The 17,458-nt window shown below is 43.2% G+C and overlaps 1 protein-coding gene across 1 annotated transcript; it reads right to left on the bottom strand.

The window, feature by feature from the left end:
- Positions 1-13,483: 13,483 nt before the first annotated feature.
- GNG11 (G protein subunit gamma 11) lies at positions 13,484-17,458 on the bottom strand. The gene is made up of 2 exons (XM_002713802.6): positions 17,072-17,458; positions 13,484-13,896 (listed from the first exon to the last, which is right to left on the bottom strand). Exons 1-2 carry the CDS (start codon positions 17,165-17,167, stop codon positions 13,771-13,773), a joined length of 222 nt encoding a protein of 73 aa, XP_002713848.1. The 5' UTR covers positions 17,168-17,458; the 3' UTR covers positions 13,484-13,770.

Here is a 17,458-nt window from a genome sequence, read left to right on the forward strand (position 1 = left end):
TAGGATAAGCCAATGTTGGCAGACAAGTTGTGGGGAAGGAAGGTAATGGAAATTAAATAGCGCCTGCAGCACTGACGTGGAAGGACCATGATGTTCCAGCTAATACTTTATCAGAGGCATGATGCTATTGCCATCACAGTCCAAGTTCTGCCCAAGGTGCGGGTGCCCCTGAAAAAGGGTCAAGTCCAGGTCTGCAGTCCCTTTGACCTCCTGGCTCAGATGACTGATTTTGCTTTTGAAAGTTCTGGTTTAAATAAATCATCCAGGAGCAGCTGAGGTCAGGCCCCCGACAATTTAGCCGGCTTAGAATAAAAACAGAATGGGAGTGAAGTGCATGATTAATCAACTTTAGAGATAGAATAGGAATTAGATGAGGCAATGACCTCCCACTTTTTGTGACTCTTCCAAATTCCCATAGTGCCCCACCATACACTCCTCTGTCCTGGTTGCCCCTCCCTCACAATGCTGAGGAAGACCCCACCACAGAACTCAGGGAGCACAGGACAAAGTAGCTTTGGGGAATTACCAATGACTGCAATATAAGTAAGGAGGCTGAACTCACCCCTAGGCAGAGAAATCAGTTTTAAAACAAAAGTAGCTGAACATATCCAGAAGAGAAAGAAGTCAGTGCTAGCGTAGTTATCAACATTGTAAGAATACACATCCCAGAGGATGTTTACAAGGTGAATGGCACTGAGTTTCCAGGCACCACCCCACCCTGCAACATTGCCTGTCTTCCAGAAGCCCCTGCACATTTCCTCTTCAGTTACACCCAAGAGAAAGCACAGTTTTACCCCTAGTGCCACAGATCACAGATTTTTAATACTCTCTGGACTCAAGAAAAAAATAATCTCCCAAACTGGAGGTATACCAACAAAAACACCAGTATTTTGATGCTTACAAGTAATACCTTATAATGGAGCAACTGGAAGTACAAAATCAATACTGTAATCACTTAGAGGAGGGAAATTCAGAAACTCTTAAGAAGTTAGCAATGGGGATCAGCATCGTGGCTTAGTGAGTAAAGCTGCTGCCTGCAGTGCCAGCATCCCATATGGGCGCTGGTTCGAGTCCTGGCTGCTCCACTTCTGATCCAGCTCTCTGCTATGGCTTGGGAAAGCAGTGGGAGATGGCCCAAGTCCTTAGGCACCTGCACTCATGTGGGAGACCTGGAGGAAGCTCCAGGCTCCTGGCTCCGAATGGGCTCAGCTCTGGCCGTTGTGGCCATCTGGGTAGTGAACCAGCAGATGGAAGACCTCTGTCTCTGTCTCTGCCTCTCTCTGTAACTCTGCTTTTCAAATAAATAAATAAATAAATCTTTAAAAAAAGAAGTTGGAAGAGGATATGGGCAAGGGTGGAACCAGATCCCTGACAGGCATGTTAATGTCATAAGTCAAGTGTTGGGGTTAGTTGGTGTCTATATCCAGGGAGAGAGGTTAGAGAGCAAACAGCATGAGCTTAAAATGCTCACAACTGGTGTTAATGAAATGGTGATCAGAATAGGGCAGTGGGGAGACTCTTGGTCCATGAAGGGAAAGGAGTAGGGGAAGAAGCAGCCTCTGGTTGTGATGGTAGCGAAAGCTGATGGAAGGAGACTGTAGGGCAGATGGGCACGTGTGTTCTGTGAAATGGACAGTAGACTGGGCACAGTGGAAGTCAAGTGCTATGAACGTTCTGGAAGCTTCAATGCAGTGAAGCAGCAACATGTTCAAAACTTAAGGCCCAGAGCAATCCCTTTCCTACAGGGCAGGATATAGGCAGTGTTTCTCTAAAGAAAAAGAATTCGTTTTTGGCTTATCCATGGTTTTGAAATGAACCAGGTAGATTGTCTTATACGTAGAGTGCAGAGCAAATACACACTGTATTTTAAACTACATTTCAGATGTAAACTGACTTCTGAAACTCATTTGCCTAGACACTTATATATTACAAGCTAGGGCCTGTTGGTTTAAGGAAATGTGTATTTGAGGAAAAAATAGCATGCTGAGGACACTTATTTAAACAAGGTAAAGACAGTGTGTAGTGGGAGAAACATGGGTTTAAAGTTGCAAGATCAGACTGAAAGTATTACAATGGGAAATCCCTAACCCTAGGGCTTAATTTTCTCATCTTGAGAATGAAAATAAGTCATGGGGTTCTGTACTTATTCAGTTTACTTCTCGGAGTCAAATGAAATGAGGTGATCATGCATAGAAGCATCAAAACTTCATACAAATTGGAATCTCTATCAATGTTGTGTTTACTTATCACTTGTTAGCTCATTCATCCCCAGACATCCAGTTTTTTTTTTTTTTTTTTTTTTTCAGAACATTAAGCTGGGGAGGAGCAGAAAAACATGTTTCTTCTTTCCACTGGTAACTCAATGGGTGAATGTCCTAAACTATAAGTTACAAACAAGACTGGAAAAAGAACGCAAGTATTTTATATCAAAAGAGAATTCTCCTATAGACACTTTAAGTGTCTCATATATGAATTATGTAGTCAGAATAGTCCTCTGATTTCAGATTTAAGTGCCTGATAAATAATACTATTAGAAGTTATCCTGTACCCATTTTTTCCATTTCTTCCTAGTTCCAGATTTCATCTGGATATACTTATTTAAGTATCTGAAGGGAAAAATAGAAAATTCATGTTGTATTGTACAGCAGTAAAACCCTCTGAGAAAGAATAAAAGAAATAATCTGTTTAAAGTCCAACCAAATACCCCATTCAGCAGAAATTTTGGCTTAATTCAGCTTTTAGGAAACATAGGAAACTGTGGTTAGTCTAACCATGTTTCTATAATAAGAACAGTAAAGATGATGATGGACGTGATGTGAGAATAAGAGGAAGTAAGAGAAAGAAGAGGGGTGGGAGAGAGAAAGGCAAGATGTCAAGAATAATGTGGAAGACAAATATGCAATGCAATACAATACAATACCTGGGATTCTAACCCTGTATATCTGATCTTCGTTCATTAATCCAACCTCTCTTTATTAAGGGTTAACTACATCAAATACCAAAGGGAACACAAATGATGCTTATGATGCAGTTTTGTTATGTACACCAGGTAACCTGATGGTTTCAAGTCAAAAGAATTAAACTGAACTACCTTAAAGAGTACAATGTATAAACTCCAAGGAAATAATATTAATCAGTGAAGAAATAAGGATTCAGGTTGATTCAGAATGCCTGGCTTTACATTCTTGTTCCACCATTTAAAACCTCTGTGACTTAGGAAAATCTATCTAAGCTCCTACTGTGTGTGTGTGTGTGTGTGTGTGTGGGCGCGCGCATATATTTGGATTCTTGTAAGGACAAAATAAAATAATGTGTACCTCTCTCTGTAACTCTGCCTTTCAAATGAATTAATTCATTTAAAAAAGACAATGTGTACCAAGCCCTTGGCACAAAATCAGAAACACTCAACAACTCTTGGAAAACACCACAAAGAAGCAAAAGAGCTGGAAGAAACCTCCCAACGTGAGGACCATAATCCTTGTACTCTTGTTGTGGCCTTGCCACTAAATTGCTGTGCAACCTTTGTAAAGGTCACTGACTTGTGGTTTCCAATTAGAAGTTTGACATTGCCCAAGACTGCCTTAGAGTCACTGATGCGTGAGAAGGATTCAGAACTCAGTGAAAGATGTTGTACTCATGGCTACAGGTGACTAAGCTAAAGGGTACCTGTTAAAATCAAGTGATGCATGGGACAGAGTCCAAGAAAGTACTTTTTTTAAAGATTTATTTTATTTATTTGAAAGACAGAGTTACAGAGAGAGGTAGATACAGAGAGAGAGGTCTTCCATCTGCTGGTTCATTGCCCAGATGGCTGCAACAGCTGGAGCTGCAATGACCAGAAGCCAGGAGCCAGGAGCTTCCTCTGGGTCTCCCACGCGGGTGCAGGAGCTCAAGGACCTGGGCCATCTACTATTACTTTCCCAGGCCATAGCAGAGAGCTGGATCAGAAGAGGAGCAGCTGGGACTAGACCTGGCACCCATATGGGATGCTGGCACCTCAAGCCAGGGCTTTAACCCCCTGCGCCACAGCGCAGGCCCCCCAAGAAAGTTCTAAGCACAGAGCTTCCAGGCATCCTCTCACTATGGAGTCCAGGGCAGTGCTGCTGTCTCAGAAACACTGGGTGACTCAAACAAGGAGCCTAAACCCCCGGGGAAGTTCACTTAAACCTGGGTATCCACAGTCCTCAATGGGGCTTACTGGTCTACTGGCCATGGTCTGCACCAAGTTGATAGGGCAGGATAGGCTCTCTTATGGTCCGAATTCCCCAAGGAAACAACACTCTTATGAGGCAAGACATCCAAAGGGCTTACAGATTACCTCCCAGGAGCCAGATGCAAAAGCCAGACCTCTCTCGGGGCAAGTGTAAGTCCACATGCACCACCAAAACTAGACCTCCAGTTCTGACATTCTTGTCCAGCAGCCTTCCAATTTTTATTGGGAAGCTACCAAAAAATTACATATTGATTTGAGCTCATATTTAGTAAGACGAATACCTACTCTCTTACTTAGTGGAATGTATGCTGATACTTTATTTTTACTTGATTCAAACTATTGGTCGCATTTTGCTAAATCCACTAATAATGGCTAGCATATATTTTCAAAACCATTAAGCTAGAGGAGGGGTCAGCAGACTGTGGCCTGGGAGCCAAATCCAACCTTCTGCTCACTTTTATTAGAACTGTTTTTCTTTTTAGGACATAGTTATGCTCATCGGTTTTGTATGTACTGTCTGTGGTTTTTTAAAATTTTTTCTACTGAAATACTTGCTGCAGAGATAGACCTACAAAGAATAAAATCTTTACTGTCTGGCCCTTTACAGAAAAAGTATGGTGACTTCTTATTTGGTATATCATTATGATTTATGACTTCAGTAAAGTACATTTATCTTACATCCCTTCTAATATAAGACAAATGAACCAATACCTATACTACCCACTTTTTAGTTCATACAAATGGACGATAATCTTATAAATTTTAGATTCCATCCAGTCACCCATGCAAATTTTTCAAAAGTGGTCTGAAATACTGTTTTGAGAACCATTCTTTGAAAATGGGTAAAAGAATCTCATATTGCCTGGGTCAGCTACCAAGTCAATGGATACACTAAGGTTGTGGGATGCTTTAAGCACATGATTTGTTTATCCTCAAGCCTCTGTTTGTGTTACTCATTAATCAAAAAATATTAGCAAACTTCATCCCTTTGAGATAAACTGTGTCCTTCAACTATAGCAAAATATGAATAACTATGAGAGAAAACTTTGTCATAGTAAAAGGAATCAGAAGCCTATGAAATACTGATCAGGGTGAAGGGGAGAGAGTTCAGTGATAAGGAGAGAAACGTACTGTGCCAAGGCAAAGCAAAACCAAACCTTCCCACGCAGACACACATCCAAAGAAATACCACTCTGTGAGCTTCTACAGTCCAAATTCAGACCGAGTAGACAGAACAGCTGCAACAGGAGCAGACTTAGGAAGTGCGGACTACATTAAACAGCAAACCCACGTTTTCTGGGCATCTCTCATCTCTGCCATGTTAGACTGAATACTAGGAAAAGACTGGAAAGAAATCTAGGCAGACCCAGAGACCTAGCTAAGACTGATGGAAGACAGCAGGCCCCAATACAGTAATCTCTGAAATATTGTCTGGGTTACGGGGCCCACGTTGTGCACAGCAGGTAACACTGCCGTCTGCAGTGTATAGGCGCTGGTCCGAGACCCAGCTGCTTCTCTTCCAATCCAGCTCTCTGCTATGGCCTGGGAAAGCAGTAGAAGATGGCCCAAGTGCTTGGGCCCCTGCACCCATGTGGGAGACCTGGAGAAAGCTTCTGGCTCCTGGCTTTGGAGAGGCACAGCTCTGGCTGTTGTGGCCAACTGGGGAGTGAGCCATTAGATGGAAGACCTCTCCCTCTCTCTACCTCTACCTCTCTGTAACTCTGCCTTTCAAATAAATAAATAAATCTTTAAAAAATATATTGCCTGGGTTAGCGGATTGTAACAGTCCCCCTCCCCAGACTGATTGACCAGTGTTGGGAACAGGAATAAAGCTTGGACCCCTGGGAGTTTGGTTTTATTGGAGCTGATCCCTCTGCATGAAGAGGTAACGATGCAGCAGAGGTTCTTTCTACTCTAAGATGAGAAAAAGATCAGCCTTCCTCTTCAGCAGTTGATACATCCATTAATTCAGTTAATTAACTAATTAGAATTAATTAATTTTCTCCTAAGTACAGCTAGGCTTTGCCACACGAGCTGTGAGGATTTGTCAAGTTACAAAAACTCTAACTCGTCTTGATGCTTTTCTCACAGCAGTTTTCCATCCACCTTTTTGGATCAGTGAACGTTTGCCCTGACTCACGTTGTCGTCTGGAGCATCAGAATGTGCCATTTTCCCTTAGGGCACTTCTTTTGCTGCATACTCCAAGATCATCCTGATAGCTTGCAAAGCAAAGCACTGAGGGGAAGATCCTTACCCAATAAGAGTCTCAGACTGACTGAAAATAACCTTAATTCTCCATCGTCCTTGTGCCCCTTGCCATGTCTCTGTAGCTTTCCCACCCAAAGGGAATCATCTGCTTTTCTTCCCTTTGAGTCTAAGTTGGACTTGTGTCTTGCTTTGGACAATTGAATTCAGTGGAAGTGATAGTGCACGAGTTTTTTCCCTAGGCATTAAGACATCTTTATGCATATAATCTCTTTTACTTAATGGCCTATTATGCCACAAACACGAGCCTAACCAAGCCTATTGAAGAATGAAAGATGCTTGACCCAATCACCCACTCTGCCCAGAGTGGACAGTGAGAGAGACAGAGAGAAAGGTCTTCCTTTTGCCATTGGTTCACCCTCCAATGGCCGCTGCAGCCAGTGCACCACGCTGATCCGATGGCAGGAGCCAGGTACTGGTCTCCCATGGGGTACAGGGCCCAAGTACTTGGGCCATCCTCCACTGCACTCCCTGGCCACAACAGAGAGCTGGCCTGGAAGAGGGGCAACCGGGACAGAATCTGGCGCCCCGACCAGGACTAGAACCCGGTGTGCCGGCGCTGCAAGGCAGAGGATTAGCCTAGTGAGCCGCGGCGCCGGCCCCCAGCTAACTTCTAACCAACAGTCAGCTAACCAGCCAGCCCCAAGCTGATCACCAGCTGACTGCAGATGAACATGTGAAACAGAGTCAGGCTGAGATAAGCTAACTGCTAGACTTATAAGCAATCAGAAATCCATTGTTTTTTTTTTTTTTTAAGTCATTGATATGGGATAGTCAAAATATATCAGAGACTTTTTTTTTAACCGAACACAATGAACACAGTCAACTAGTAGGTTTTTTCTGGTCTTCATATGTAAATTTTTTTTTTATTTTTTTATTTTTTGACAGGCAGAGTGGACAGTGAGAGAGAGACAGAGAGAAAGGTCTTCCTTTTGCCATTGGTTCACCCTCCAATGGCCGCCGCGGCCGGCGCGCTACGGCCGGCGCACCGCGCTGATCCGATGGCAGGAGCCAGGAGCCAGGTGCTTTTCCTGGTCTCCCATGGGGTGCAGGGCCCAAGCACTTGGGCCATCCTCCACTGCACTCCCTGGCCACAGCAGAGAGCTGGCCTGGAAGAGGGGCAACCGGGACAGAATCCGGCGCCCCGACCGGGACTAGAACCCGGTGTGCCGGCGCCGCTAGGCGGAGGATTAGCCTAGTGAGCCGCGGCGCCGGCTTCATATGTAAATTTAATAATTCTTTTTGATCTGCCAAATCAGTCTAACATGTGAAATTTCTTTAGTTCAGATTTTTGCAAATTCTTCTTCACTTAAGCAACTATTCTTGCATGAAGTGTTACCAGAAGAGTGGAAAATGTCCTAGTGTTCCTCTAATCATGTATTATCCTTCCTTTTTTCAAACACTTAACCCACTTATAATTTGTGCACAATGGCTTAATTAATTGAACCTAACAAATGTCACTATCATTTGTTTCATCTGCCAGTTCCTAGAATTCAGGGAAAATATTGGCTAAATTTGTCTATAAAATATCACATTTGAGGACTTTCATCCATTTGTTAAATCTAATTGAAATGAATAGTTTTCAAATGTCTAAATTGCTTCCCATCTCATAGGAACATCCAAATATTAATAAACAATTTATTCTTCAGGGCTGGTGATGTGGCATAGAGGGTAAAGCTGTCGCCTGCAGTGCTGGCATCAAGTATGGGCAAGGGTTTGAGTTCCGGCTGCTCCTCTTCTGATCCAGCGCTCTGCTATGGCCTGGGAAAGCAGTAGAAGATGGCCAACATCTTTGGGCCCCTGCACCCTCATGGGAGTCCAGAAGAAGCCCTTGGCCCCTGGCTTTGGATCGGTGCAGCTCTGGCCATTGTGGCCAGTTGGAGAGTCAATCAGTGAATGGAAGACCTCTCTCTCTGCCTCTCCTTCTCTCTCTGTGTAACTCTGACTTTCAAATAAATAAATAAGTTTTAAAAAAAAAGACACATAAACCTTTCCTATCCATCCTACCTTATACATCATAATATACTCTATGAATTTCACTTTTATTATTTACATAAATTCCACAATGTTAAGATTTTATCTAATTCATCACTATATCCCTTGGACCTACAAGTACCTAGGTCTAGGTCTATGAAATTCCATAGTGAGAATTTCAGATATTTTTGTTGTTGAATAAATAGATGTACATATATCTATATCTATAGTTATAAACCCAAGAAATTACTTATCATGACTGTTGAATTTTATAAAAATATTTTTTCTTTAAGTGTAACTTTTGCACAGTAATTTCTGGGCTTTTTTCTGTAATTTATAAATCACCTATTTAATCTCCTCCCTTCCATTTTTCACATTCAACAAAATCAGGCACTCTTAAATGTCACTTTTTTTTTTTTAAAGAAAAGGCGATCAGCATCGAATGTGTGTGTGAATCAACTGAAAAAGGAAGGAATGGCACCAGTGACTCCGTGGTCTCCCAGTGCCAGCGAATGGTTGCTAACCACCTGTGGGTTCAGCCCCTTAGCCTGCATGAAGCTCGAGTGGAAAAGATGCTGATGATGCTTCCTGACCACCCCTGTTTAGGACAGCCTGCTGCACAGAGCAGGGTGTCAGGGCTCCTCCTACAGCAGTTTATTTCTGTGACCGTACCATGCCTCTCCATCAAATCGAAGATAACGTCCCTTTCATCCCTGGTCTCCCACTCTGTCACATTAGACATTGAAGCTTATTTCTCATGGATTATCTTGCTTAGAGGAGATTAACAAGAATAACAGTGGGGGGAAAAAAGCGGACTTGTAAAAGTCTGTGTGAAAATGGATTTAGGGGCCAGTTCTGTGGTGTAGCAGGTAAAGCCACCACCTACAGTGCCAGCATCCCATATGGACGCCAGTTCAAGCTGCTTCACTTCCGATCCAGCTCTCTGCTATGGCCTGGGAAAGCAGTAGAAGATGACCCAAGTCTTTGGGTCCTTGCACTCATGTGGGAGACCCGGAAGAAGTTCCTGGCTTCAGATCGGCCCATCTCCGGACCAGCGGATTGAAGACTTCTCTCCCTCCCTCCTTCCCTCCCTCTCTCTCTGCCTCTGCCTCTCTGTAAATCTGCCTTTTTTTTTTAATGAAATATTTTATTTATTTGACAGAGTTAGACAGTGAGAGAGAAAGACAGAGAAAAAGGTCTTCCTTCCTTTGGTTCACCCCCCAAATGGCCACCACAGCCAGAACTACTCCGATCCGAAGCCAGGTGCCCATATGGGATGCCAGTGCTGCAGGTGGAGGATTAACCAAGTGAGCCATGGCGCTGGCCCCTTGGTGCAAAGTTTAAAATCCATGCAATACTCTGGCCGGCGCCGCGGCTCAATAAGCTAATCCTCCACCTAGCGGCACCGGTACACTGGGTTCTAGTCCCGGTCGGGGCGCCGGATTCTGTCCCGGTTGCCCCTCTTCCAGGCCAGCTCTCTGCTGTGGCCTGGGAAGGCAGTGGAGGATGGCCCAAGTGCTTGGGCCCTACACCCCATGGGAGACCAGGAGAAGCACCTGGCTCCTGCCATCAGATCAGCGTGGTGCGCCGGCCACAGTGGCCACTGGAGGGTGAACCAATGGAAAAAGGAAGACCTTTCTCTCTGTCTCTCTCTCACTGTCCACTCTGCCTGTCCAAAAAAAAAAAAAAAAAAAATTCATGCAGTATTCTAATAATTCACCTTTTTCATAAACTCTTTGCACCAAAATAAATTTCTCTTTTACTCCCATTTTCTATGAACTTTTTGAAGTATGCTCACATATCTGTTACTAATTCAGTACCTTTGATAAGGGGATAAGCTTAATGAATCAAAATATGCTGTTATTCAGGTAATATTAACTTTATAAATCTAGTTTTTTGACTCATAGGACATTAATAACAAAATACACTCATGCTCCAAAGCCTGAACTGGCAATATGGATTTTGCTACCATTTTGTAATTTTTGAAGTAACTTCATTTTAAACTGTATAATATGTTCACAGCATCCAGAAATCAAAACTCTATAGAAAACTGTGACAAATTCATCCTTCCACACCTGTATAAATGTCCACCATTTCTTTAAGCGAATTACACACAACAGACATGCATTTCTTATTTTTTCTCATGTGTTACACAACATGTACCATATACAGTTTTCTGCATCCTGTCTTTTATTCAGTTAACTGTAAGTTGAGACGTCTTTCCTTTTTATAGCTGCAGAGTGTTCATGTGTGGCTGTGTTACACTTTGAGTAAGTCTACCTGAATTATTGCCAGCCTTTTATTATCATGGGCTATGCTGCAATGAATAATCTTAAAGATAAAATTTTATGCATAAACAATTATAAATGCCAAACTAGGATCCCTGCATAAGTGGATTTATAATTCAGATATTGACAAATCATCTAAACCTTGATACCTTCTTTATGTTTCTCCATTCCTTCCAACGATGGGTATCTAGAATATAATAGTCATTGCTACCACGCCAATATATTTTATTTCCTTTGTTTTCTGTGTATAATTTACATAATAAAGAGGATTCTTAGTAATTTCACCTAAATCTATTTAATTATACATAATTAATTGTTGGATTTAAGGAAGATACTATTTTTTTCATTGTCATTAATAAATCTTTAAAGTACATTTATGCATTCATTAAGCAAGTTTAAGGTCTTAATAAATGTAATAAAAACATTTAATATGTGTTTTACAGGATTACAGAGAACAGAACATTTTTGTTGCATGAAAATAGAGATATTTATATCATATAGCAGTACATATTTTTTGTATAAAATAACATTGTGTTTTGGATCATATGTTAAATAATATTTTTTGTATATTCGGTTTAAGAATCACAATATGGTTACACTAGGCCACTTACAACTAACTTTAATGAATCTGTGTTCCTTTTCCAGATTTCCTTTCTTTTCTGAAATGCAATCCTTATTCTTCTATTTGTCTAAATTCTCTAGTGTCTTAACTTGGAGTGGTCCTGGGTTCTGTGTGACTAAGGATTCTTGGTTTTGCCCTACGACAATTGTTTCATCTTATTTATTTTCCCCTTGAATTCAGGGTTTTAATTGTCCCATCCCCCATGTATTTTTGATTTAATGGTTCAACCATCATATTGGCCTGATGGATTATTATATCTTCTCTCCAAAATTCTCTTTCCTGGTGACAGAAAGAAATGAAACCTCCCCTTAACATAAAACTTTATAGGCACCAAGGTCCTAAATCCCAGGCTGTGTTTAATGTTAAACGGTTAGTAGTAGCAGAACACCCCAAATACTAATTGTTTGGGGGTGCTTGAAAGAAATATGTCATTACTGTTTTTAAGTCTTATCTTGGAGTAGATCATGGTTTGGGCTAAAATTACCCCTGGACTCCCAATAACCCCGTTTGACGTCATCATTTGGAAAGTGACAGGAAACAGAAGGAAATAGTCCCTGCACTGGGTTTGCTGTAAGCTCCTTTTCAAAAGCCTGGGAGATCCTGTTCCTTCCAGAGAGGAAAGTGGACTTCAGAGAAGGTGAGAATGTACTTTATGAACTGCTGTAGGTCACAGGCATTCCCCAGTGTGGTAGGTCAGGTGCAGCAAGTCCAACCAGAAGACCCAGATGAGAGGGGTTCTGGTGCCACATTTAAAATTTTAGAACAAATTACTGACTAAGCTAGTTTGAGCCAGAGCTAACCTGCAAGGGTTTTGCTTGTTTTTCCTTTGCATCTAGTGGACAGGAAAGGGGAAAAAAATGCTCAAAGGATAGGTCCCTTCCTTTGAGGAACTGTTGGCTGCAGTTAACTTCCCAAAGGACTTGAGCAGGTGTTGTACTCCACCCACAGGCTAGCACCACAAAGCTGAGGTCACTGGGAAAGGCTAAGCCTTGGACTGGGAGAAGGCATTTATTTGCAATATGTAGCACTGACAAAGGGTGAATGGCTATAACCTGTGAAGAATCCCTACAAATCAGTGAGAAAAAGGCAAACTAATATTTATCGTGAGCCAAGATTCATTATTTCTTTTTCTTGACAACTAAAACATAGCTTATTTACTCGGCTGAAAGGTTTCTTATTATACACAAAAGGTTTCTCCCTGCTGTTCACACTCATTTCAGGGAGTTGTGTTTTGTTTTTCTAGGCTTAAGCTTTCTCAACAGCTGCTGTTGCTGTTGGTTTGTTTCCTTTCAGTACCAAGGTGGGTACTTTCATCTAAAATCTTATTTTTAATTCCTTCTCTGGCAATTCTTTCATGGATTCTTTGCTAGGCATAATTATGCCTACAGTGGAACCAGCATCGTAAAGTCAACAAAATAAATCCTCCTACTCCAAAAGTCACATGATCATCTGTTTCTGCTAGTCAACAGCAACAACAAAAAAGTGTCCAAAGCCAGGCACAACAGATCCTAACGAACCGTCTAATACTGAATCTCATGCAGATGTTTTCAACATCTAACATTCCTAGGAGTTTAAAGGACTTTGGAGGAAAAGAAGAGGCCTGGTTGGCCCCAGCCTGGGGGGAAAGGGTGGCGGGAGTGATTGCAGAACCCTAAGTGTCTGAGCCAACACCCCAGGACTGGAGCAGGATCAAGGCCATGAGCTGGAGCATCCCCGGAAGCAGCCTGGACTATCAGGTCCCAGGGCCACAGCACTGCAGGGAGGCGGGGCCTCTTTCTGATGGCCATCCGGGTCCCTTCTCCAAGGCCACTCCTGTAGGAACACTCTGAACAAGATCTAGAGGATAAACCAGGTGGCTTGGCACAGTTCCTGGTTCTACTCATCTGATTCCTGTCAATGTTACAGGTATTCTACCTGCTCAGATTTCTAGTAATTACAGATCAAACATATTCCAGAAGTGAGAACTCAACAGCACGCATCTGTGAAGCAGAGAGAGCCATACTGGAGACCTGATCTCTAAACCCAAGTTTTTGGAAACCTATCGTTAACACCTGAAAAGTCATAGAAAGAGATAAAAATGTGGGTGTGGGAAAAGAGCTCTTTTTAATTAACGACACTCATTTTCCCAAGATAAAATTTTATTTGAGGCATCAAGCAATATACTTAAAAAAGAGGCGAATCAAGCACAAATAACATCCTTAATTTCATAATTTTACATCTGCCACTCTGCGAAGTGAGCAAAGATGAGAGGCGTGCATGCTTTCCCCCCCCCGCAACTCTATCTCTATAGTGCTTAAGGAAGTCTCCTTTAAGTTTTGCTTGTTCTTCCTTAAAAGGCATGGTGGTTTTCTGCGGGAAACCGAAAATGAGCTGCTCCAAGGAGGATGAGGCTTCTCCCCGGAGTTGTTCATGAGATAACACAGCTGCCTTTTTCTTTGAAAGGATTCTTGTCTTCTGGAATGCCCTTCACCAGGGGATCCTCTCCAGAGCGTTCTTCAATATAATTCTTTATTTCTTCAGAACATTTAGACACCTTAAGTAAGGAAAAAAATAAAAGAGAATGAATTGGATCAGAGTTGTTCAAACATTGTACTACCCTTTAGTGAAATTAATAGAACTGAGCACAACCAGCTTATAAAAAATTATACACATACATATATGTATATCTTTGTGTTTCTCTACTCTTATTCTAGTATAAATCATATAGGCATGAATTTGATTTGAGGTATGTAAAATCTATTTCTTTCTATTGGTCATGGTCAAAAAAGTTGGAAAGTCTATGCATTAAATAGGTCATCCCCAGCAATTTCCATCCATCATACCTCATATGATTTCCTTCTTGGGTTAAAAAACAATTATGATGTGTCTATAATATTTTAGGAACTGAAACATTCCGACTGCAATCTTCCATGCTAATGAGCAGGTGCAGGAGTAGATAATCCCCAGGTGTTTTTGAGGTGTGTAAAGCCACCATTCTCACTATGGGTGTGTGCCCGATTCTGGAATTTCACAAAATGATAAAGCCTTTGGGAAAAGACTGTTCTGGAAAAGCTGGTGCTGCCCAAATTGCCCACTCTTTCCCAGCTCAGAATTCCATCCTCAGCAGGAAGGCAATTATCATAACAAAAGGCTTATCTGGGGTACAGTAGGCTTATCTGAAACTCTGTTTACATAATCAGTTTAAATTTTCTCTGCAATAGAGAAAGAATTGAGTAGTTTCTTCGAAGTCTACCCTTTGAGGCAAATTGCAAGAGTGAGTTTTTTTTTTTTTTTAAGGAATAAAAAGGAAAAGAAAAAATAATTTGTCTTAATGAAGGCCTGCATCACTAGGAAGAAATTAGAACTACAAGTTATCTAAACTCCAGCAAATTTCAAGATACACATTAAAACTGGGCAACTGTTCCCACTGAATTTCTAATCCAGGTTGGTAACCTTGAACTCCTTAAATGGTCATCATTAAAACAAGTTTGTATATGTATCTCAAAATGTATGTCATTTTTTACTTACAAAGAAGTTCAGATAGTACTATGTTAATACAGCATGCATAATTATAAAACCTACACCTGTAATTATAAAAGGATGAGATTTAAAACTAAACAAAAACCAGAAATTTTACTATTTCATCCCCTGCAACCCAAAGCGCTCTTCATTCAAGTAAGTGCAGAGCCCACTGATCTGGTATTTAAAACTAGATGAAGTAGTTACATGACTTAAAATATGGCAAAATAAAATCTTCCCAAATACCATTTTTCAAATAACATTTGCTAACAATTTTTGCTACCTTCATCACATGCATGTTTTAAACGAATTCTCAGAATCTGAGGTACAAGTGTCCATAACCTGGATACGATTCATAGTCCTTGTACTGATTTGTTCTACAAGAGACTTCCTGAGGTTTCCCAAGAGATCTGCACACACACACACACACACACACACCCAACATGGGTAGCTGCTCTTCTGATGCATTTCCTTCCATGATCAAGAAGACACATTTGACCAACCATTGGGACCTTGAGCCAGAATGCAACCTAAGAACTGTGGCTCCTTCGCCGGAGCAGAACTCACAGCTTAGAAGCCAACTATCCAGTGATGGAATAACGGACCCGGTTCAGCCCTGGCCCTGAGTGAGCCCTGAGTGAGCAGCCAGTTAGCCTCCCTGTGAGGGGCTAAGAAGGAGTTTGCAAATTACTAGTAGGACTTAGAGGCCTCTTCTTTTATCCTCTGTGAATATCCTGAAAGTTTTCCTCCCTCTGGCATACACCTGTGGGTTCTGGCATTGAGGAGCTGATCCGACAGGGTGTGGCCAGGAATGCAGTGCCCAGCAGGGAGAAACTGCAAATGAGTGACTCCATTCCCCTGCCCACTGAAACTTAAATAAGCAGAAGACATTCCTCTCCCTCTCTCTCTGTAAATTCCGCACAGTGCCACCCAATAGGACAATATTTTCCTACAGCACAGGTAATTATACCACACAACCCCAAGCCTCCGTGTGTGCACCAAGTCAGGCGTCCAACACTTGCTGTACTGGGGGCTTGGCCATTTCTAAGCTCGAGCGACTTGAGGTTTTGAGAAGTAGGTTGATTAATCAGGTGCTGTCACTCTGCTTTTTCCTTTAAACTCGTTGACAGTATTTTCAAAGCTACAAAACTCTCAACCTGGTTAGAAGGGACATCCGGATACAAAACCCTAGGCAGCCCAAGCAGGAATTTGAAGATGAAGGATTACATTCAGAAAAGAACTGCAAAAAGGAAAACCCATCTCTCAGGAATAATGAGACCTTTACCACTAATTTATCATAACTCGGAGCAGGCAGGCCAGAGAGATTATCTACAGCATTTGCATCATTTCCATTGCTTTTCTTAATTTTTTTGGTGTTAAATATAAACACATAAAATGAATTCAAAATTCTCTTGCAGTGGAGAAAAGATTAATGTCTTTGAAAAACAAATAGCTATCCAAAAGCCCTTTCCTACACAAGTTGTCTGGGATGAAGAAGAGGAGGAGGAGGAAGAAGAAATAATGTCTTAAGGAAGCCCTGTTACCGGTAAGAAATGGAAGTTAACTGATAAAACTGCCCCTAAGTCTCGGCGGGGACTTGTGAGCCCTGGGCTGGCACTGGCGCGGCCAAGCCTCAACTGGGTCGAACATTCGGGATCCCACGCACACCCGTGGGCGCGCAGTGGTTTACTGATATCCGACGATCACTGCAGACTCTCTCTATCCCTGAGGCGTCCTTATACGACACAGACTGGGCGCTAGAAAGGGATGAGATCCACACGTAAAAGCGGAGGTTCTGACACCGTGCTCGGGGCCCGGCGGGCTGTTTGAGGGCGCCGCTGCAGGCCCCTGGTAAAATCCAAACCCAGGGGATGCGGCTGGGAGGCTCCGAAACGTGGTGTTTGAAAACGGCTCCCCAGTACCACCGCTTCCAGTAGGGAAACTGTCCACAGAACCCGGCTGCCTCGCCTGTTCCCTGCCCCTGAACTTGAGCAAGCAGCTGCCTACTGTCGGCGTCCCCATTCTTCCGGCTTCCCCTTCCCCTCCTTTACCCCCCGAGATCTCGCATCGCCTGGCAGCCCCTAGGCACTGCCATAGACAAACTGCAAGAAACCAATCAACCCAACAGAAAGACCCCTCTAGGCGTCCCCGGACCTGGCCGGGCGATGCTGACGCCGGCTCCAATGCAGATTCCGCAGCAGCCCATTTACCTGCTGTCTCTGCAACTTCACTTCTTTGCGCAGTTGCTCAACTTCCATCTTCAGCTTTTCCTTCTCGGGCAGGTCTTCGATGTGCAGGGCGGGCATTTTGGCCGCGGGGCTGGGCCCAGGGGGCGCGGGGGCCGTGCAGCCGCTGCGAGCGCTGCGCACCAGGGCGCGCCCAGAAATAACCGCGGGCCGCCACTGCCCGCCCGCCCCGGGGCTGTGACCGCCTCCCGGCGCCGGCTGCGGCCGCCGCTCCGCAGGGCTCGCCTCCCCCGGGTCGCTCCGCCGCGCCAGTCCTCGCCCGCGTCCGGGGGGCTTCCAATCCCGGGAGGCCTGCCCGGGCGCGCGGCCAGGCCGGGTTGGAGCGGCGCTGGCTCGGGTCCTGCCACGCCC

This window comes from Oryctolagus cuniculus, chromosome 16, assembly GCF_051225735.1.
Source record: "Oryctolagus cuniculus isolate XC-2025 breed Fujian yellow rabbit chromosome 16, ASM5122573v1, whole genome shotgun sequence".
Classification (NCBI taxonomy): domain Eukaryota; kingdom Metazoa; phylum Chordata; class Mammalia; order Lagomorpha; family Leporidae; genus Oryctolagus; species Oryctolagus cuniculus.